The sequence below is a fragment of the Eleutherodactylus coqui genome, chromosome 2, assembly GCF_035609145.1.
Source record: "Eleutherodactylus coqui strain aEleCoq1 chromosome 2, aEleCoq1.hap1, whole genome shotgun sequence".
NCBI lineage: Eukaryota > Metazoa > Chordata > Amphibia > Anura > Eleutherodactylidae > Eleutherodactylus > Eleutherodactylus coqui.
Genome location: NC_089838.1, coordinates 37,742,024 through 37,765,694, shown reverse-complemented (window position 1 = coordinate 37,765,694; position 23,671 = coordinate 37,742,024). Strand labels below are relative to the sequence as shown.

At 42.5% G+C, this 23,671-nt stretch overlaps 4 protein-coding genes across 5 annotated transcripts in view; all 4 read left to right on the top strand.

Annotated features, from left to right (window-relative positions):
• LOC136611234 (protocadherin gamma-C5-like) overlaps positions 1 to 23,671 on the top strand; it is a 403,514-nt gene that overhangs the window by 51,528 nt on the left and 328,315 nt on the right. The window lies entirely within an intron of this gene.
• Positions 509 to 2,974, top strand: LOC136613133 (protocadherin gamma-C5-like). The gene has a single exon (XM_066593989.1). The coding sequence runs from the start codon at positions 509 to 511 to the stop codon at positions 2,972 to 2,974; it is 2,466 nt and encodes an 821-aa protein (XP_066450086.1).
• Positions 13,859 to 16,390, top strand: LOC136613132 (protocadherin gamma-C5-like). The gene has a single exon (XM_066593988.1). It carries the CDS (start codon positions 13,922 to 13,924, stop codon positions 16,388 to 16,390), a length of 2,469 nt encoding a protein of 822 aa, XP_066450085.1. The 5' UTR covers positions 13,859 to 13,921.
• Positions 19,589 to 22,151, top strand: LOC136613131 (protocadherin gamma-C5-like). The gene has a single exon (XM_066593987.1). The coding sequence runs from the start codon at positions 19,686 to 19,688 to the stop codon at positions 22,149 to 22,151; it is 2,466 nt and encodes an 821-aa protein (XP_066450084.1). The 5' UTR covers positions 19,589 to 19,685.

Sequence of the window (23,671 nt, the reverse complement as noted above, 5' to 3'; positions counted from 1 at the left end):
GATTAATGCATTTCTGTATCAAGCAAGAAATACTCAGTAATCTCTATTTATTGAAATCAAAGAATTTAGAGGTAAGACTTATAGATTTGGATATATAAGTAGACAAAAACAATTAACAGTACAAATACACTACACATTACATAGAAATATTTTAATATATGCAGTATACAGAACACTTGAAGAAATGGAATTCTTGGCTGTTTAAAAATGCACTTCTTACAAATGACCAGAAGAGTGCAGCATTGTATTCCAGGTTTACTAAACAACTATACCAGAGAATGTGCTCATGTCAGCCCTGCGCTCTCCTCCCCCTGGCTCAGTGATTCACCCTCCCATCGTTTCTCTCACACAAAGAAGAGCTGCAGCGCTGATGAGAGCCCTGTGGCTGTTTATTTTCCTCAGATGGATTATATTTTTGGGAATATGGACAGATAAATTCATGATCCTCATGCAGCTGGGATTACACAGCATCTACATGACATCAAATATCAAGGCAATCATTTAAGATATGGACAACAGAGGCTTTTATCAGTGCTGGAAATGGCAAGTAGTCTGCTCCTTTCTCCTTTGTAGCTGGGGCTGGGTCTCTGGGCAGCTGCGTTATTCTATTGTTGAGGAGTCTGAGCCGGGGACATTGGTAGGAAATGTAGCTCAGGATCTGGGGATAAAACGTGCAGAGCTCTCTCAGCGCAGGATCCATCTGAGATCTGAGCAATCCCAACAATATTTCAGTGTAAATCAGGACAATGGAGGGTTGGTTGTGAAGGAGAGGATTGATAGGGAGAGCCTGTGTGGATCTAGTCCCCGCTGCTTACTGCAGTTAGAGGTTGTGGCTGAGAATCCTCTGGAGCTTATTAGTCTGGAGATAGAGATTCTGGATATTAATGATAATTCTCCAACATTCTCATCTAATGATCGTATTATAGAAATCACAGAATTAGTAGCAAGTCCTGGCACTCAGTTTGACTTAGAGATTGCTGATGATTTAGATGTCGGTGTGAATAGTGTCAGTCAGTATACACTGAATACAAATCCTTATTTCTCATTGTCTGTGAAGAATCGTAAGGATGGAACGCTCATCCCTCAGCTGATACTAGAGAAGGTTTTAGATAGAGAAGAAAAACAAGAACATCACCTCATTCTCACAGCTATTGATGGAGGAGAACCGGCCAGATCAGGGACCTGCAGAATAACAGTCCTTGTATTAGATATTAATGATAATCCTCCAGTCTTTAATCAGTCAGTTTATAAAGTCAGTATAAGGGAGAATCTGCCATTGAAAACTGTCATATTAACCCTGAATGCGACAGATCAGGATGACGGAGCAAATGGGGAGATTGAGTTCTCCTTTGACGATCATACTTCGGAATCTGCTAGAAAAATATTTTTTCTCAATGATCAAAATGGGGAGATTTGTATTATTGGACTGGTAGATTTTGAAGAACGGGACTTTTATGAATTATCTATAAAGGCTGTAGACAAAGGATTTCCCAAATTAAAAGGAAACTGCAGAGTTCAAGTGGAAATACAGGATGAGAATGACAATCTCCCTAAAATTACATTTACCTCTGTGGCTAATGATATTCTGGAAAATGCACCATCTGGGGATGTTGTAGGATTTATTAATGTAAATGACAAGGATTCTGGGAAAAATGGAGAAATAAAACTAGACTTATCACCAAATGTGCCGTTTAAAATCAGACCTGTTAAAAACCGTTATGCATTGGTGACAGATGGAAATCTGGATAGGGAGGAAACCCCCCAATACACTATAGAGCTGACAGCCTCTGATTTAGGGTCTCCTCCTCTATACAGTAAAACCAGCGTCACCCTCAGGGTGTCAGATATTAATGATAATGCTCCGCTGTTCACACAGTCTACTTATAATGCTTTCATTAATGAGAACAGTGACCCAGGGACTCTCCTATGTACAGTATCTGCTAGCGACCTAGATGAGGGGGTTAATGCTGATCTGGTTTACTCCATAGTGGAGAGTCAGATTGACGGCTCCTCTGTCTCCTCCTTTGTCTACATTCATTCTAATGATGGGAATATATACGCTCAGCGCTCCTTTGACTATGAGCAGATCCAGGTTTTACAAATCACCATAAAGGTAGAAGACTCAGGATCTCCACAATTATCTTCCACTGTTCCCGTCTTTCTCTTCATTCTGGATACAAATGACAATCCCCCCACCCTGCTGTATCCAGAACACTCTGAAGACCTCATTGTCCAAGAGAGGATCCCAAAGTCTACAAGTGCCGGATATCTGGTGACAAAACTGTCCGCAGTGGATCTGGACTCTGGTCACAATGCCTGGCTGCTGTTTACTCTCATCCACCCCATCAATTACTCATCATTTCACGTGTCTAAACACACCGGAGAGGTGAGAACTGTAAGAGGATTCCAGGAAGCCGAGAACATGGAGCAACAACTTGTCATTTCTATCAGTGATCAGGGGAGTCCTCCATTATCCACCACAGTGACGGTACTTGTCAGTATGGCAGATGAGGTTATAGTGGAAAGACCAAAATCTGGGGACTTCATGACAAATTCCAAACCCCCATCAGATATGACTCTGTATTTAATCATCTCCCTGGTGGCCATCAGCTTAGTGTCACTTGTTACCTTCATGATATTATTGGTGAAGTGTCTGAGGAAGGACAGTTATGATTGGAGCAGTAGTTGCTGTTTACTTGGTGGATCCCAATCCAAAGCCTACACAGATCAGTATCAGCCGGCTCTGTACCTGAACACAGACGGGACCTTAAAGTACATGGAGGTCAGGATGGTTCCTCCAGGGTCCCAGGGGCAGAGTTACCAAACTCATTTACCCCCGGCCCCGGAACAGCAAGATTTCAGTATTGTGCAGCCTGTAAATTATCCTCAACTAAAGGATATATATCAAGAAGCCTCGTCTGAGGGGGAATCACTGAATGATCCAAACAATGTAAGTGGTGATATTATAGTATGATGATATTTTGAGTTATTTAGGTCTTAAAATTGAAATAGAAATGATATGTTATAACTAGAGATGAGCGAACGTACTCGTCCGAGCTTGATATTCGTGCGAATATTAGGGTGTTCGGGATGCTCGTTACTCTTAACGAGCACCACGCGGTGTTCGGGTTATTTCACTTTCCTCTCTGAGACGTTAGCACGCTTTTCTGGCCAATTGAAAGACAGGGAAGGCATTACAACTTCCCCCTGCAACGTTTAAGCCCTATACCACCCCCCTGCTGTGAGTGGCTGGGGAGATAAGGTGTCACCCGAGTATTGAAATTTGCCCTTCCCGCGGCTCGCTACGGATGTATTCTGACATTAGTTCAGGGAAAGTGGTATCGTGTTGGAGCTGCTATAGGGAGAGTGTTAGGTGTATTGTAGGCTTCAAGAACCCCAACGGTCCTTCTAAAGGCCATAAATCGTCTCTATATGCGCTCAGTGGGGCCGGCGGCAGCAGCGCCGACCCCATTGAGAACATATAGAAGACAAATCCTTCTTTTCTGCCACAGCTGTAACAGCTGTGGCAAAGAAGAACGATGTTAGCCCATTGAATTCAATGGAACCAGCAATACAGCAGGTTCCACTGAATGCAATGGGCTGCCGGCGATCGCAGGATGAATGGTCGGGAAGGGGTTAAATATATAACCCCTTCCCTGCAATTCATCCAGAAATGTGATACACTAAAAATATATACCGGCGTATAAGGCAACGCCCAGTCTGCAGGAGCGGCGCAGATCGTCTGAAGAAGTAAGTAATGCTTTTTATTCTTTGCTCCACTGTATTGCCGGCGTATAAGGTGACAGTTGGGGGGTCGTCTTATACGCCCCGTCGCCTTATACGCCGGTATATATTTTTAGTGTATCACATTTCTGGATGAATTGCAGGGAAGGGGTTATATATTTAACCCCTTCCCGACCATTCATCCTGCGATCGCCGGCAGCCCATTGCATTCAGTGGAACCTGCTGTATTGCTGGTTCCATTGAATTCAATGGGCTAACATCGTTCTTCTCTGCTACAGCTGTTACAGCTGTGCCAGAGGAGAACGATCTTTACGCTGGCAGTGTGGGGGGGGGGCCCACTCTTGCCGCTATTGTGGCTTAATAGTGGGACCTGTGAACTTGAGATGCAGCCCAACATGTAGCCCCTCGCCTGCCCTATCCGTTGCTGTGTCGTTCCCATCACTTTCTTGAATTGCCCAGATTTTCACACATGAAAACCTTAGCGAGCATCGGCGAAATAGAAAAATGCTCCGGTCGCCCATTGACTTCAATGGGGTTCGTTACTCGAAACGAACCCTCGAGCATTGCGCAAATTTCGTGCCGAGTAACGAGCACCCGAGCATTTTAGTGTTCGCTCATCTCTAGTTATAACTTAATTATTAAAGAAAAAAAGGTTTGTTACTGTGTTAGCGGTGATTGTCCTCAGGAAGAGACACCAAGTAATCTTGTAGATATGATACCTTTTAATTGTCTAACAAAAATACATGATGTTATAGCGAGCTTTCCAACCTACTTAGTGCTCTTCCTCAGGCATGGTAACTTAATTATTTATTTCATTACATTTTTAAATATTGTTATACTAACATCTGCTTGAAATTATTAGCCTCTGGCTAGCACATAACTTTTAGGCTTAAGATACTGTAGTTGCATCCAGATTCTGCTTCGTGAGCGCACCTATTAGCTTCTCTGACTTATACAAGGACAATAGCAATAAAAATAGTACATGATTGTTAATGGATCTCAATTGGTATATATTGTGTAATAATGCCTAGGAGCTTCAAATTTTGCCTTTTTCGATTTTTCTTTATGTAAGAGTAATAGTAACTATTTTTTTCTAACCTTTGTTGCTCTATAAATTGATTACCTACAGTATATCCAGAGGCACTTTGCTGCTGAGCTGTTATATTTAACCCCTTAATGACCAAGCCTGTTTGCGCCTTAATGACCAGGCCAAATTTTGCAAATCTGACACATGTCACTTTAGCATGGAAAAACACCAGAAAGGTTTTGCATATCCAAGCGATTCTGACATTTTTTTTTCGCCACATGTTATACTTCATCTAGGCGGAAAAAAAAGACCGATAGAATTTGTATTTATTTATTAAAAGCGCCAAAATTGGGAAAATTTTGAAAAAATCATTTTTTCACATTTCCAAGTGCAATATCTCAAATATGTGCAAACATAATATAGAAATTTTTGCTAAGATATATATTTCCATCCGTTTACTTTATTTTTGGCGCACATTGGAAAAACGTTCGTTTTTTTTTTAACCATTTAGGAGACGTACAAATTTAACATTACTTTTCAGCATTTTGAGGAACACTTTGTTTTCCTACACCAAACCAAGATTGGAAAGGCTCATAGGAGTCAAAATGATAGATACCCCCACAAGTGACCCCATTTTAAAAACTACACCCTTTAAGGTATTCACTGAGGGGTGTCATGAGTGTTTTAACCCCACAGTTTTTTTTTTAGGAGTCAATGCAATTTAGAAGAGAAAAACTAAAATTTCATATTTTTGCAAATATGTCATTTTAAAGACAGGACTTTTTTCTATAGTACACATGAAAATGAGGATTTGCACCCCAGAATGGATACCCCTGTTTGTCCCGTGCTTAGAAACATACCCATTGTGGACCTAATCGTATGTCTGGATGCACAATGGGGCCCAAAATGAAAGGAGCAACCGGTGGCTTTCAGAACAGAAATTTTGCTTGAAGGAGATTTAGGCCCTATTGCACACTTGTAGAGCCATTGAGTGACCAAAACGATGGAGAACGCCCACAAGTGACCCCACTTTGAAAAGTAGACTCCTTAACGAATTTATCTAGGGGTACGATGACTTTTTTGACTTCACAGTTTTTGAATGAATCTAAGCCAAGCCGAAGGCAGAAAATTACGATTTTCATTTTTTTGGTAATTCTGTCATTTCAAAAGCAGTTTTTTTTGTGCCGCACATATATGAATGAAGATTTGCACCCCAAAATGGATACCCCTGTTTGTCCCGTGCTCAGAAACATACCTATTGTGGCCCTAATCTTACGTCTGGATGCACAATGGGGCCCAAAATGAAAGGAGCAAACGGTGGCTTTCGGAACAGAAATTTTGCTTGAAGGAGATTTAGGCTCTATTGCACACTTGTAGAGCCATTGAGTGACCAAAACGATGGAGAACGCCCACAAGTGACCCCACTTTGAAAAGTAGACTCCTTAACGAATTTATCTAGGGGTACAATGACTTTTTTGACTTCACAGTTTTTGAATGAATCTAAGCCAAGCAGAAGGAAAAAATTATGATTTTCATTTTTTTGGCAATTGTGTCAATTTAAAAACAGGTTTTTTTTTGTACAGTATACATAAGAATGAAGACGTTCACCCCAAAATGCATACCCCCATTTGTCCTGTGTTCAGAAACATACCCACTGTGGCCCTAATCTACTTAAAGGAAACATAGCTAGGCCTATAATGGAAGGAGCACCCATTGGATTTCAGGGTACAACGGAATAAATTCCAGGCCCCATTGCCCACTTGTAGAGCCATTGAGCGGCCAAAACGATAGAGAACCCCCACAAATGACCCCATTTTAAAAAACTAGACCCCTTAGCAAATTCATCTAGGGGTGTACTGCGTATTTTGACCCCACAGTATTAGAATGAATCTAAGCAAAGCAAAAGGAAAAAATTACGATTTTCATTTTTTTGGCAATTTTGTCAATTTAAAAACAGTTTTTTTTGTACAGTGTACATAGGAATGAAGACGTTCACCCCAAAATGGATACTCCCGTTTGTCCCGTGTTCAGAAACATACCCATTGTGGCCCTAATCTACTTACAGGACACATGGCTAGGCCCATAATGGAGGGAATGCCCGCTGGATTTCAGGGCAGTACTGAATAAATTCCAGGCCCCATTGCCCACTTGTACGGAATAAAAATTGACTTCCTAAAAATAATCCCTACCCCACCGCCATCCCCATTTTTTGGCATTTCCTAAATATTAGATAAAGGTAATAATATAAACTGTGTTTTATGTCTGAAGACAGGAGTAATTACGGAGGCTGGTTGGGATGGGCACATGGGGCAAGAAAACCGGGTACCCCCCCCCTCTCACTTTTTTGGGGGGGTATTTCGTGACCTCAGCGGCAGGGATGGGGTGTAAAAAGTGGCGCTCTGTGAGGCTTTGTAATTTTGCTGCGGTGCGGCGGTCTCACACAGAAGGCGCTCAACAAGCTGCTCCTGAAACTGCATGAAGGCGAACGTTCCAGGGGCTTCTTGTAAATTACGTATTACAGGTAGCGGTCTGAATAACGCCGGGCTCACGCAGGTGTAGGTGGAATCTGCTTGCGGAGGCCCGCAGCGGATCCCAGCTGTGAGCCCGGCTGTGACTCTGCGTACAGCCGCGTAATGTACTGCGCATAACTGCCTACTCACACAGGCGGTCATGCGCAGTACTTTTTTTTTTTGTTTGCATTTCCCGCGCCGTCGCTTAGAGATGACACGCGTACCCGCAGCCCGTACACAATGTATTTGCATATGGGCTGCGAGTATATCCACGGTCATAGAGCACAATGGGCTCTAGGTCGCAGATATTCGCGGTAAAATATAGCATGCTGTGTTCTGTTTCTGCGAGTGGATTACGTAATTCCGACCCGCTAATTGGGGGGATTGTATAATCCAATGCATGCGATTGATCCGTGGATTACCGCTGTTCAAGCGCATGCAGAACCCGTAATTCCTCTCCAGTCATGCGCGACCGGCCTAATGTTAGATCGCTACTTTATCACGTGACCGGGGAGCGCTCAAAGAGGCCGCCGGTCACGGCTTCAAGCACTCAGCGACCGTTGGTCGCTGGGAGCAAGGAGATTTAAAATTTCCTGGGCTCCCCGGCTCCTGCGAATGTGTCCAGCATTTTGCCGGTGGGCGCATGTGCAGCAGCCGGAAGGGTCCATGGAGGATAATCGCATCTGGATTCAAATGCGGAAGCCTCCGAGAAGATGTTTCATCTCCTCTCACCGATCGCATCGGTGAGGGGAGATGAAACTGCCACTTTTTAAAGAACTTTTACGTGATCGCCATTATGCATTGGTAACGGCGATCACGTGACCAGTAACCGCATACCGCGGCTCCCCGTGACATCTCCAGGCTCTTGGCTACCTTTGGTAGCCAGCAGCAGGGAGATGTTACATTTCTTGGGCAATATTTCACTTTTGCGCATGCGTCCGCCATCATGCTGACGGGCGCATGCGCCAAAGCTGGGGTAAGGTCTGCGGATCAACATCCCAACAGGGAACAAATCCGGGACCTTGGGTACGTAATTTCATCCCCCCTTACGGATACGATCCGTAAGGGGAGATGAAACTTTAACTTATTAAACTTTTAACTTTTTTTTTATTTTTTTACTTTTTAACTTTATATGATCATCATTATCCGATGGATAACGGTGATTATATGACTGGAAACCACATACAGCGGTCCCCAGTCATATCTCCCTGCACTCGGCTATCTGTGACAGCTGGGTGCAGGGAGATTTTGAATTTGCCGGGCTCGCCGGCCTTCTGCGCATGCGCGCCACATCGGCGCATGCGCAGAAGCCAGCGGGGGTCCCGACACCGGGCGGAGGACATCGGCGGACCTGAGGTGAGTATTTTCACCTCCCCTCATGGATCCGATCCATGAGGGGAGGTGAAACTTTTCTTTTTTTACACTTTTTTTCACTTTTCCACGATCGTCGTTATCCATTGGATAACGACAATCGTGGTACTGGGGACCGCTCACCCCGGTCCCCGCTGACATCTCCTGCCTCCCGGCTACCTACAGGAGCTGGGAGCCAGGAGATTTTAAGTCTCCCGCACCGCCGGGTCTTCTGCGCATGCGGCTGGCGTAATGCCGCCTGGCGCGCATGCGCAGAAGAACGGCTACGGCGCCCGGAGCATCGGAACAGCGGGGAGCCATGCGGCGGACCTTGGTGAGTAGTTTCAGCTGCTCCGATGGATCCGATCCATCAGAGCAGCTGAATCTTTAACTTTTTTTGCAGTTTTGTTTACTTTTTTGTGATCCGCGCTATTGGATAGCGCCATTGGATAGCGCCGATCGCAATGCCGGGGGGGGGGGTCCGAACAGCCCGGGATGACAGCTCCATGCTGTCAGCTACCTGCGGACACCGACAGCATGGAGCTGCCACGTCCACAGCCCGAAGGGCTTTATTCTCTGCAGGAGACATGTTTTTACGTCCTCATAGAATAAAGCCCACTTCGGAGGATGTAAAAACACTATGGGCTGGTCATTAAGGGGTTAAACTTGATCATATGTTTATACAATGATGCCTAAGGTTACAATAGCCTCCGGATACAATATTTTCAACATCTATGGTCTTTCCGTAGCCAGCTTGAAATGGGATTCAACATAGAATGCCACAGACAGTCCGCATCTGTGGCACATGCAATTTGCTAGAAAGTCCAGCTTGAGAAAGACCCCATGAGGGTCGAAACGTAGCATGTTTTTGGAGGAATAAATTATTTATTTTTGCATTACGCCCTGGATGCTGCCACGAACCTTTTTGTGAGATACTAGAAAGTCCAGCCAACCAGCACTGGTAAAGCCCCGGTATTACTGAAGCGCATGTACTGATGGGCCATCTAGTATTGTCTCTCTACAGTACAGTGCAGTGCTACATGTCCTGCGCTGCTCTTTACCTGGGACAGGATGAGCTGCTCCTTTACATACCAGCTGAGGGTGACTACATTGTACTTTTTTGGTTTAGGCTCCTTTCACACATTTATAATATGATCAGTATTTTGCATCAGTATTTGAAAAGCAAAACCAAGAGCTGAACTGCAGAGGAAAAACCTGTAAGGCCCAAAGTCCACGTCCGGATTTTATTTATAAAATCCGTGCGTGGCCCCTGCACGGAAGGTCTGTGCATCTTGCTGCCCACAGGGATGCATGCACGGGAAGAAATTGCAGCATGCTCCATTTTCCTGCAGGTCTACTGCATGGACGGCTCCCGCAGCTTCCATTGAAGCCAATGGAAACCGTCCGTATCCGTGGCATAGCCGCAGCTGTTTTTGTGCTGTGCCGCTGAAACGCGGGAGAGCAGGAGTTTTAAAAAAAGTGTGCTCGGGGCGAGCGCGGCATACTGCCAGAGTGCCAAGCACATCCGCCAGGCAGAAAAAAAGATGCAAAAATATGTCACTCTGCTTCTCTGAATACATGATATACACTGTGCAGTAGTATGTATTAGTAGTATGCACATGGACAGCACTGACCAATCTAAGCAGTATTTATTGTCTTAGATGGTGTCTGATAAATATCAGACAGGAGGCTGCACTGCATGGAAAGGAATGCAATATACATAAGAGATGTCCAGAGAGGAATAGATAATCAGGTGAGGGGTGCACAAATTGAAAAATGAGTTTTCACTGGAGTGGCCCTTTCATGATGCATGGATGTAGGTACTTTCAGGTTCATGGCATTGCTTTGACAATGTCAGCCACTTTACCAATTCCTCTACATGATAAAAATCATTCGTCTTTCTTTCTTGCTCTGGGAAGATAATGATCACCGAGTGTAGTCGATGTACCCTACTGCGTGGTCATAAAGTAGGTGCATTTCTTGCTTTCTGATTTTATAGCTGGATCTCGTATTTTCCTTGTGTGGAGAAGTAACATGTGGGTCTTATTTACTAATATATCGAAAGGAATAGTTTCAGTTTGTTGCATGGGGGAAGCATGGGGAATGGTTTCATAATGGTAAAATCTAATTACAATATAAATAATATAGGGCATATTTTCTATTAACGTATTTTATTATAAATACCCATTACTGGTGGAACATGGAAAGGCGTCCAAAGTCTAAACATATTTATATACAGGGAAGAGTTATTATGTATTTTATTTATGTCTTTTACATATTTACATTTCTATTATATATTACAATCATTTGTTTGTTGCTTGGACTTAACACACCATGATATAAACTTACATCCTGTGGATGGTGTGGGCTCAGAAGCAACAGCAGGGATTGATAAGAACCGTGAACCCTGCTGTTAACCCCCCTTTATGCTGTGATCAATGTCCACAGTGGCATGTAAAGTGTTCACAGAGGGAGCGTGAGGGCTGATAGGTAGCCATGGCAACAGGATGTCGGACACTGGTGCCTGGGCTTTCCATGGCCTGTGATCGCTATTGTAAGCAATAAGGTATTGCAATACAGAAATACTGCAATGCATTTTCATAGCAATCATAGCCTTTATGGTTCAAGTCCCCTAGAGGGACATAAAAAATGTTTAAGAAAAAAACTAAACTAGTGTAAAAAAATCTAAAAAAAAACAAAAAACTACCTTTTTTGCTCACTTTACCCTGTGTGCATGAAAATATAAAAAATTTACAGCTATGGGGGATTAACCCATAAAAGGGAGAGACGGATTGGTGATATGGGTTAATCCCCATTAGCTCCGCTCTCTCTCCCTGCTCTGGGGAAATCCCCTATAGCACCACTCTCTCTCCTTGCTCTGGGGACCCCCAAGGGATATCCCTATAGCACAGAGAGAGTGGGCGGGGCAATAGGGCTTCTCACAGACAATCCCCATAGCAAATATAGAGAGGGTGTGGCTAGAGGGGGCGCTAGATGTTGGATCCCTCTTACCCCCCCCTCTCACGTGCTTTTGGTAAAGCCCTTGGGAAAATCCCTGTAGCCCTGCCCCCCTCTGTTTCCCCGCTACAGGTAAATCCCTTGCGGAGACAGGTGGTGGTAGTCCCCTACTGCCCCCCATTGCTGGAGGAATTCCCCGCTATTTACAGCAGGACATTTAAAACGTGCTGCCAAGAAGTACATTTTTTAAATGTCCCGTCGTTAATTCCTGCTAGTCCCCACAGGGATTAAGGGATCCCTCAGGGAGTCGTCTCATCTCCATGGGGACTAACAGGAGTTTACACCGGAACTTTTATAATATATTTCTGGGCAGCAGGTTTTAAATGTCTTGCTGTAAGCTACAAGGAATCTTATCCCTGGCAGGGGTTTCCATAAACTCCTGCTCCCATAGGAGTCAATGGAAACTCTTGTGCAGCACACCAAACGTAGGTCAGATCCTATCTTTGTTAGGTGTGCGCCATTTGAAACACCTAACATTCTCTCATGTAAGCGCTTCTATAGTAACCCATTGTTTCTTTTAGAAGCGATCCTTTTGCACACCGATAGGCGTGCAAAAAAAACCGTTCATCTGACCGAGGCCTAAGGGAGTAAGGACCAAACAACATGATTAAAAACACTGGTGATAAAGATACAACAAATAACCTTTGGGGCTCTATAGCCAACCCTATAGTCATTTTGTATTCCAAAAAAGATTTTATGTTTAATCCGTTTTTATTGAATTTCTAAAATATTCATCATGTGTGTCTCGCAAGACTATATTAAAAAAACAGCAATAAAGAATATAACATGTAACATATACATTTGTAAGTGTCTATGGGTCATAACCTGCAGATAGCTTCCTCCCATTATCAAGAAGTACAGTAACAGTGAGGAAAGCAGCCAGTAATCCACAGGCAACGATCCGCCAACGAATTAAAAGGAAGGGGAAACAATTCCATTGATACAATTTAAATGGGAGACTGAAGTCTTCTGTTTATGGTAGTAAAGAGAAAGAAAGAAGAAAATATAGAAGAGAAGAGAAATGAGGGGAAAGGGAGGGAGGGTGTGGGGGGAGTAGAAAAATGAAAAAAATAAAAAAGTAAATAATTAAAAAAAATTATTACATCATAAGGGAAAATAAGAGCCTGACTAGAAACACCAACCACCCCGGAGGAGTGTCCAAAATCATTTCGGAGTCTAAAAACAAGCCCCTAGGACTCTAGTAGAAAAAGTACTGAAATGTCACAGAAAACTCAAAGTCTATCCAAGACAGGCATACCGACAAAAATTTCTCAGCTTCCCTTGAGCACTCCATATACAGTTTCACCATGTAGCATAGGTGGGACATTCAGACATGGAAGTAATCCGTGTGGACCATCAATGGCATGGAACAACTGCCAGGCAGAACCAGAGCAGATCCTTTTTCTGTGAACTAATTGACTAAAAATGATTTTATGTTCCACAGATTATTTCTTTATGTTTTACCATATCATACGTTTTCTAAACTTCATGACATTTTCTGTAATTTGATTTCCTTGAATGCATGATTTACCTTGTTCTTGCTACATAACTTTAGAATAGCAAATACCTCTTGCTACATATACTGGCACCAGGCAGGAATTCATGGAAATAGAAGAAGTGCTTAATAATAATAGTTATGCACTATATAGGCCGCTGTCAACTATTCATACTGCATCTTCATTGTTACAGTGTGATAATAATTGAAACTATCTGCACTTAATAACTAAATATATTTATCAGTGATAAAATGTTCATATACAATAAAATACTAACAAAAATCCATCCATACTATATCAATAAACAGATACTGGTAAATTCATAACATAATTTTACTAAGAAAATCATATGTGTCAGTATATATTACCATATTATGTATGTATGCTTTTCTTGCATATGGAATTTTTAAAAATACTGTAATTTAAAAACAAATCCTTCCAATATCAATATTTTCCTTTTGTGTTCTACTTATGGGCTGCATTCTCACTATTGGCCAGTAGAGGGTAGACTTGTCATCCAGTTCTTTATTTTGCTATTACCAGAGAATGTGTTCATGTCAGCCCTGCGCTCTCCTCCCCCTGGCTCAGTGATTCACCCTCCCATCGTTTCTCTCACACAAAGAAGAGCTGCAGCGCTGATGAGAGCCCTGTGGATGTTTTTTTTCCTCCGAAGGATTATATTTTTGGGAATATGGACAGATAATTCCATGATCCTCATGCAGCTGGGATTACACAGCATCTACATGACATCAAATATCAAGGCAATCATTTAAGATATGGACATCAGAGGCTTTTGTCAGTGCTGGAAATGGCAAGTAGTCTGCTCTTTTCTCCTTTGTAGCTGGGGCTGGGTCTCTGGGCAGCTGCGTTATTCTATTGTTGAGGAGTCTGAGCTGGGGACATTGGTAGGAAATGTAGCTCAGGATCTGGGGATAAAACGTGCAGAGCTCTCTCAGCGCAGGATCAATCTGAGATCTGAGCAATCCCAACAATATTTCAGTGTAAATCAGGACAATGGAGGGTTGGTTGTGAAGGAGAGGATTGATAGGGAGAGCCTGTGTGGATCTAGTCCCCGCTGCTTACTGCAGTTAGAGGTTGTGGCTGAGAATCCTCTGGAGCTTATTAGTCTGGAGATAGAGATTCTGGATATTAATGATAATTCTCCCACATTCTCATCTAATGATCATATTATAGAGATCACGGAATTAGTAACAAACTCTGGTGAACGTTTTGCCTTAGAGATTGCAAAAGATTTAGATGTCGGTGTGAATGGTGTCAGTCAGTATACACTGAATACAAATCCTTATTTCTCATTGTCTGTGAAGAATCGTAAGGACGGAACGCTCATCCCTCAGCTGATACTAGAGAAGGTTTTAGATAGAGAAGAGAAACAAGAACATCACCTCATTCTCACAGCTATTGATGGAGGAGAACCGGCCAGATCAGGGACCTGCAGAATAACAGTCCTTGTATTAGATATTAATGATAATCCTCCAGTCTTTAATCAGTCAGTTTATAAGGTCAGTATAAGGGAGAATCTGCCATTGAAAACTGTCATATTAACCCTGAATGCGACAGATCAGGATGACAGAGCAAATGGGGAGATTGAGTATTCCTATGATGGGCACACGTCTAAATCTGCTAGAGAATTATTTTTTCTCAATGTTCAAAATGGGGAGATTTATATTAATGGACTCGTGGATTTTGAAGAACAGAACTTTTATGAATTATCTATAAAGGCCGTAGACAAAGGTGTTCCCAAATTAAAAGGAAACTGCGTAGTTCAAGTGGAAATAGAAGATGAGAATGACAATGTCCCTGAAATTACATTTACCTCAGTGGCTAATGATATTCCGGAAAATGCACCATCTGGGGATGTTGTAGGATTTATAAATGTAAGGGACAGGGATTCTGGGAAGAATGGAGAAATAAAACTGGATTTATCACCAAATGTGCCTTTTAAAATTAAACAGATGAAAAATCGTTATGCATTGGTGACAGATGGGAATCTGGATAGAGAGGAAACCCCCCAATACACTATAGAGCTGACAGCCTCTGATTTAGGGTCTCCTCCTCTATACAGTAAAACCAGCGTCACCCTCAGGGTGTCAGATATTAATGATAATGCTCCGCTGTTCTCACAGTCTACTTATAATGCTTTCATTAAGGAGAACAGTGACCCAGGGACTCTCCTATGTACAGTATCTGCTAGCGACCTAGATGAGGGGGTTAATTCTGATCTGGTTTACTCCATAGTGGAGAGTCAGATTGACGGCTCCTCTGTCTCCTCCTTTGTCTACATTCATTCTAATGATGGGAATATATACGCTCAGCGCTCCTTTGACTATGAGCAGATCCAGGTTTTACAAATCACCATAAAGGTGGAAGACTCAGGATCTCCACAGTTATCTTCCACTGTTCCCGTATTTCTCTTCATTCTGGATACAAATGACAATCCCCCCACCCTGCTGTATCCAGAACACTCTGAAGACCTCATTGTCCAAGAGAGGATCCCAAAGTCTACAAGTGCCGGATATCTGGTGACAAAACTGTCCGCAGTGGATCTGGACTCTGGTCACAATGCCTGGCTGCTGTTTACTCTCATCCACCCCATCAATTACTCATCATTTCTGGTGTCTAAACACACCGGAGAGGTGAGAACTGTAAGAGGATTCCAGGAAGCCGAGAACATGGAGCAACAACTTGTCATTTCTATCAGTGATCAGGGGAGTCCTCCATTATCCACCACAGTGACGGTGCTTGTCAGTATGGCAGATGAGGTCATAGTGGAAAGACCGAAATCTGGGGACTTCCTGACAAATTCCAAACCCCCATCAGATATGACTCTGTATTTAATCATTTCCCTGGTGGCCATCAGCTTAGTGTCACTTGTTACCTTCATGATATTATTGGTGAAGTGTCTGAGGAAGGACAGTTATGATTGGAGCAGTAGTTGCTGTTTACTTGGTGGATCCCAATCCAAACCCTACACAGATCAGTATCAGCCGGCTCTGTACCTGAACACAGATGGGACCTTAAAGTACATGGAGGTCAGGATGGTTCCTCCAGGGTCCCAGGGGCAGAGTTACCAAACTCATTTACCCCCAGCCCCGGAACAACAAGATTTCAGTATTGTGCAGCCTGTAAATTATCCCCAACTAAAGGATATATATCAAGAAGCCTCATCTGAGGGGGAATCACTGAGTGATCCAAACAATGTAAGTTATAATATTTTAGTACAATGATACTTTGTGTTCTTTTGATGTTTAAATTGAAATGTAAATTAAATGATATCATTCATTTATACTGCTTTTGATATATATTTTATTAACTTTTCCTTAATAAAATTGATTTGCTTATGGCTGCAACATGTTTTTTGAGGTTCAGAGGCTGTGGTTGCCTGCAGTTAATAGTGTGTGAGGGTGCTTAATGGCCTCATTGCCAAATAGGAGCTCCGTGGTATTATTCGTGGTATATGATTGTTTATGGTACTTATTACAGATGTTGCAGTAAGGTCCAGGAATGTCAAACTTTGCGTTTGTAATTAGGCTACATCAAAAAGTAAGAGTAATTTAACGGGTTGTTTTGCAATTGCGTTCTAATGTCTTAAACCAGTAGCTTTATTCATTTTACTGTTAAAAACTGTCCTCATGGTCATTGTACATAAAGAGTTGGTTTACTGTTTCCTTATAATCTTTTCTGCACTTCAAATCTATAACCTACCCTATAATATATAGGAAAAGACACTTTGCTGTTGATCTGTTAGGTGCGGTCAGATGAGCAATTTTTAAGCGCATGTACAGGAACGCTAAAAAATCGCATCTGATAGAACCAATGCTTTCCAATGGAAGTGGTCAAATGTGCGATTTTTACATGCATGGAAAAATCACAGCTGTTAAAAATAGGACAGCGTTTATCGCATGTGACCGATGAATAAAAAAATGTGAAACCCCTGGATGCTGTCACATCCTTGTGTTGCACCTTGTTGTCAATGGGGCCGGCGTTGCTGCCGCCGGCCCAATTGAAAGCATAGGGAGAAGATCATGCTCCCCTGCCACAGCTGTGGCAGAGGAGCGCGATGCTAACCCATTGCATTCAATGGGGCCAGTGCTGCTGCCACCCCATTGAAAGCAATGGAATGAAGGCAACCCCGGCAGCAATGATTTTTTGGGGGGAAGTAAGGGGGGCTTGAAATATAAGCCCTACCCTGAAAATCATCCACAGCTGTAAAAAACAAAAGGTAACTCACCTAGAAGCGCTATCCGACTCTTCTCCCTTTCCCCGGCAGTCTTTTCTGTATTCTGGTGGTCAGGGATTGAATAATCCCCAGCCACCAGAATACAGAGAAGACTGCCGGGGACAGGTGGGACGGCTGGATACAGCTTGGGATAATTTTCGGGGTAGGGCTTATATTTCAACAACCCCCTCTCCCCCCCAAAAAAAATCATCGCTGCAGGGGTGGCCTTCATCCCATTGCCTTCAATGAGGCGGCAGCAGTGCCGGCCCCATTGCAAGCAATGGGATAGCATCACGCTCCTCAGCCACAGCTGTCACAGCTGTGAGAGGGGATTCCTTCCTCTGCATGGCACCCGAGCAAGGGCTGAGGGGTAGCCAGACACTGGTGTCTGGGCTTGCCATGGCCTGTATTCATAATTGTAAGTAATATGTGATCATAGTTTTTATGGTTCAAGTCCCCTACAGGGACATAAAAAAATAAATAAATAAAAAAGAGGTAAACTAGAGTAAGAAAAACCACAAAGAAAGTAACAACCTCCCCCCCCCCTTTTTTGCACACTTTTCCCTGTTTGTATAAAAAAATAAAAAACTTTAAAAATCCCACACATTTCATATCATCGTATCCATAAAAACTCGGACAATAAATTAAACACACTATTTATCTTACACAGTGAAAAAACCCCCCCATAAAAAACGGAAGCAAAATGCTAATTTTCTTCATTTTGCCATCCATATGACGCAATAATAACTGATCATAAAAGCCTTATGTAACCCAAAATGGTACTAAGAAAAACACTACAGCTCATCACGTGAAAAAAAGGCCTCAGAGCTCCATGAATGAAAAAATAAAAAAGTTATGCGATTTTGAATGCAATGATATAACAATATTAATAATTTAAACAAAAAGGGGTGTTATTGTGCGAAAATAGAAAAACCTAAAAAAATAATAATAATTTTAGTATCTTTGTAATCGTGCCAACCTGCAGCAAGAATTATTTTTACTGAATGATAAATGTTGTAGAAAAAAAAAACAATGGCAGAATTTGTGTTTTCTCTCTCTGCCCTCCAAAAAAAAAGTATAAAAGTTTTAAAGAAACATACAGCATGCATTTTTTTACAGTGTTCCAATAAATAGAATACTGTAACCTACCATCCTATTGAATACCACAGAATAAGGTATGCTGGCCTGAAAGAGGCCAAAAGCACATTCCTTCAACCTCTGACAGGAGATTTCAGGGCATACACATCAAACATAGGACTCACTGGGACGTATACTTAGCCTGATGGGAATAAGGAGCAAACAGCATGATTAAACACATTGGTGATAGCAATGTAACAAATAACCATTGGATGATTGGATAGCGCGCCGGCCAATCACAGCTGGCGCTCGATAAACCGATCACAGTCATTCAATGATGTCATTCACTGAATGGCTGTGATTGGTTTATCGAGTGCTGGCTATGATTGGCCAGCACTCGATTCAATCACAGCAATTCCTCACACAGTGCTGACAGCGGGGAATGTCAAAACCAAGCCAGGGAGGTTACAGCGGGGAGAAGACTGAAACAGTTTGCCGCACCACCGGGAAGAGCATCGCGCTGGGGAAACTGACCCCGGCTGAGAGGTGAGTATTGCGTTTGTTTTTTTTACCTCACTCGAGTATAAGCCGAGGGTGGCTTTTTCCGCACATATTTTGTGCTGAAAAACGCGGCTTATACTTGAGTATATATGGTAATAATCAGATAATTATTTAAACAATTTACAGTAAATAAATAATCATATTTATCAGTGATACAATAATATTCTAAAAAAATATGTCCCCACTATATCAAAAAGCAGATACTGGTAAATATAATTTTACTAAGAAATTCATGTGTCAGTGTATATTACCTGATTATTTATGTTTTTGTTTTTTTTTAACATGGAGTGTAGTGCTTAAAATACTATAATTTTAAAACATATCCTTACAATATGAACATCTTCCTTTTCTGCTCTAGCTATTGGCTGCATTCTCATTATTGGCCAGTAGAGGGTAGTCTTGTCATCCAGTCCTTCATTTCAGCAATACTAGAGAATGTGCTCATGTCAGCCCTGCGCTCTCCTCCCCCTGGCTCAGTGATTCACCCTCCCATCGTTTCTCTCACACAAAGAAGAGCTGCAGCGCTGATGAGAGCCCTGTGGATGATTGTTTTCCTCAGATGGATTATATTTTTGGGACTATGGACAGATAAATTCATGATCCTCATGCAGCTGGGATTACACAGCATCTACATGACATCAAATATCAAGGCAATCATTTAAGATATGGACATCAGAGGCTTTTGTCAGTGCTGGAAATGGCAAGTAGTCTGCTCCTTTCTCCTTTGTAGCTGGGGCTGGGTCTCTGGGCAGCTGCGATATTCTATTGTTGAGGAGTCTGAGCCGGGGACATTGGTAGGAAATGTAGCTCAGGATCTGGGGATAAAACGTGCAGAGCTCTCTCAGCGCAGGATCCATCTGAGATCTGAGCAATCCCAACAATATTTCAGTGTAAATCAGGACAATGGAGGGTTGGTTGTGAAGGAGAGGATTGATAGGGAGAGCCTGTGTGGATCTAGTCCCCGCTGCTTACTGCAGTTAGAGGTTGTGGCTGAGAATCCTCTGGAGCTTATTAGTCTGGAGATAGAGATTCTGGATATTAATGATAATTCTCCCACATTCTCATCTAATGATCGAATTATAGAGATCACAGAATTAGTTACAAGCCCCGGTGAACATTTTGCGTTAGAAATTGCAAAAGATTTAGATGTTGGTGTGAATGGTGTCAGTCAGTATACACTGAATACAAATCCTTATTTCTCATTGTCTGTGAAGAATCGTAATGACGGAACGCTCATCCCTCAGCTGATACTAGAGAAGGTTTTAGATAGAGAAGAAAAACAAGAACATCACCTCATTCTCACAGCTATTGATGGAGGAGAACCGGCCAGATCAGGGACCTGCAGAATAACAGTCCTTGTATTAGATATTAATGATAATCCTCCAGTCTTTAATCAGTCAGTTTATAAGGTCAGTATAAGGGAGAATCTGCCATTGAAAACTGTCATATTAACCCTGAATGCGACAGATCAGGATGACGGAGCAAATGGGGAGATTCAGTTTTCCTTTGACGATCACACGTCTGAATCTGCTAGAGAAATATTTTTTCTCAATAATCAAAATGGGGAGATTTATATTAATGGACTTGTGGATTTTGAAGAGTGTAACTTTTATGAATTGTATATAAAGGCCGTAGACAAAGGATTTCCCAAATTAAAAGGAAACTGTATAGTTCAAGTGGAAATACAAGATGAGAATGACAATGTCCCTAAAATTATGTTTACATTAGTGGCTAATGATATTCCGGAAAATGCACCATATGGGGATGTTGTAGGATATATAAATGTAAGAGACAAAGATTCTGGGAAAAATGGAGAAATAAAATTGGATTTATCACCAAATGTGCCTTTTAAAATTAAACAGATGAAAAATCGTTATGCATTGGTGACAGATGGGAATCTGGATAGGGAGAAAACCCCCCAATACACTATAGAGCTGACAGCCTCTGATTTAGGATCTCCTCCTCTATACAGTAAAACCAGCGTCACCCTCAGGGTGTCAGATATTAATGATAATGCTCCGCTGTTCACACAGTCTACTTATAATGCTTTCATTAAGGAGAACAGTGACCCAGGGACTCTCCTATGTACAGTATCTGCTAGCGACCTAGATGAGGGGGTTAATTCTGATCTGGTTTACTCCATAGTGGAGAGTCAGATTGACGGCTCCTCTGTCTCCTCCTTTGTCTACATTCATTCTAATGATGGGAATATATACGCTCAGCGTTCCTTTGACTATGAGCAGATCCAGGTTTTACAAATCACCATAAAGGTGGAAGACTCAGGATCCCCACAGTTATCTTCCACTGTTCCCGTCTTTCTCTTCATTCTGGATACAAATGACAATCCCCCCACCCTGCTGTATCCAGAACACTCTGAAGACCTCATTGTCCAAGAGAGGATCCCAAAGTCTACAAGTGCCGGATATCTGGTGACAAAACTGTCCGCAGTGGATCTGGACTCTGGTCACAATGCCTGGCTGCTGTTTACTCTCATCCACCCCATCAATTACTCATCATTTCAAGTGTCTAAACACACCGGAGAGGTGAGAACTGTAAGAGGATTCCAGGAAGCCGAGAACATGGAGCAACAACTTGTCATTTCTATCAGTGATCAGGGGAGTCCTCCATTATCCACCACAGTGACGGTACTTGTCAGTATGGCAGATGAGGTTATAGTGGAAAGACCCAAATCTGGGGACTTCCTGACAAATTCCAAACCCCCATCAGATATGACTCTGTATTTAATCATCTCCCTGGTGGCCATCAGCTTAGTGTCACTTGTTACCTTCATGATATTATTGGTAAAGTGTCTGAGGAAGGACAGTTATGATTGGAGCAGTAGTTGCTGTTTACTTGGTGGATCCCAATCCAAACCCTACACAGATCAGTATCAGCCGGCTCTGTACCTGAACACAGACGGGACCTTAAAGTACATGGAGGTCAGGATGGTTCCTCCAGGATCCCAGGGGCAGAGTTACCAAACTCATCTACCCCCGGCCCCAGAACAACAAGATTTCAGTATTGTGCAGCCTGTAAATTATCCTCAACTAAAGGATATATATCAAGAAGCCTCATCTGAGGGGGAATCACTGAATGATCCGAACAATGTAAGTGGTAATATTATAGTATGATGATATGTTGAGTAGTTTTGATGTCTAAACTGAAATGTAAATTAAATTATATATTACATTTATACTACATTTGAGAGATATTTATATTAACTTTTCCTTAATAAAATGAATTAGCCTACGGCTGCTGCATGACTTTTGGGGTTCAGAGGTTGTGGTTGTCTGCATTTACTATCGTGTGAAGGTGCTTAATGGCCTCATTGCCAAATAGGAACTCAGTTGTACTGTTAGTGTTATGTGATTGTTTATGGTTCTTATTACACATTTTGCTGTAAGTTACAGAAATGTCAAACATTGCGTTTGTAATTAGGCTACATCTAAAAGTAATGCCGAATGCCCACGGACGTATTTGTACTGCAGGATCTAGAGTGAGCGTTCGCTTCCGGAACCCGCAGCAAATACTCTTTATAGGACATGCAAGGAAAACACTTTTCCCTGCCCACGGGCAGAAATCATCCACGGTTTTCCGCTCGCGAGGGAAAATAGCATGTCCTATTCTAGTGCGGGGCTTGCCAGGATGGCTTCTATTACAGTCAAGGGAAGCCGTCCATCCTGCTGCGAGTCTTAGCGGATCAGCGTCATCGCTTGTGCGACTCTGCACTGTGCATGTGCAGCGGCGTGCCAGCCGGCACATCCGCAGCGCAGAGAGAAGACGCTGAACAGCTAAGCCGGGACACAGGGTCTTATTCTTCTGCGAGACTTCGCAGTTGGAATCTGACCCGGCTGTGGGCATTCGGCATAAGAGTAATCAAAGTGACAAATTGTTTTGCAATTACATTCTGATGTCTGAAATTAGTAACTTTATTCATTTTACTGTTAAAAATGATCTTCATGGTCATTGTATATAAAGGGTTGGTTTACTGTTTCCTTATAATCTTTTCTGCTTTTGAAATTTATAACCTACCCTATAATATATAGGAAAAGACACTTTGCTGTTGATCTGTTATAGCTGAACGTTATCATATATTTTTATGTCTTTTATTAAAACAATTGCTTTATTTTATTTTGAGGCATTTTTATGAAAGACTAGATATTTGCATAAATTATGATATACCATATTTTTCGCTCCATAAGACGCACCTGATGATAAGACACACCTAGGTTTTAGAGGAGGAAAATAGGAAAAAAATATGTTGAACTCAGCAAGACCATGCGGTGAGGGAGGTATTACAAGAGAAATAAAGAGCAGTAACAGCTCCTGCACAGTGGTGACAGCGATATTGAGCTGTGATTCACAGCCCTATATCGCTCTCACAATGCATGTGGAACCCCTGGGTGCAAGGCGTTTTCATGTGAAAACAGCCTTGCATCACTGCGGGGAATCGCATCAGCCCATTGCTACCAATGGGGCGGCAGCAGCCCTATTAAAAGCAATGGGAGAACATCGCTATCTCCTGCCTCTGCTGTGACAGCAGCGGCAGGGGATTCCTTCATCCCCGTGGGCAGTCCCCTCATCACTGAACACCCTGCTATTGCTGTCACAGTGTTCAGTGATGAGGGGACTCCCTGCGGGTATGAAGGAA

Excerpts from the sequence above, each read along its gene's own strand:
- LOC136613132 (XM_066593988.1), top strand. The coding sequence starts at position 13,922 with ATGGACATCAGAGGCTTTTGTCAGTGCTGGAAATGGCAAGTAGTCTGC.
- LOC136613133 (XM_066593989.1), top strand. The coding sequence starts at position 509 with ATGGACAACAGAGGCTTTTATCAGTGCTGGAAATGGCAAGTAGTCTGC.
- LOC136613131 (XM_066593987.1), top strand. The coding sequence starts at position 19,686 with ATGGACATCAGAGGCTTTTGTCAGTGCTGGAAATGGCAAGTAGTCTGC.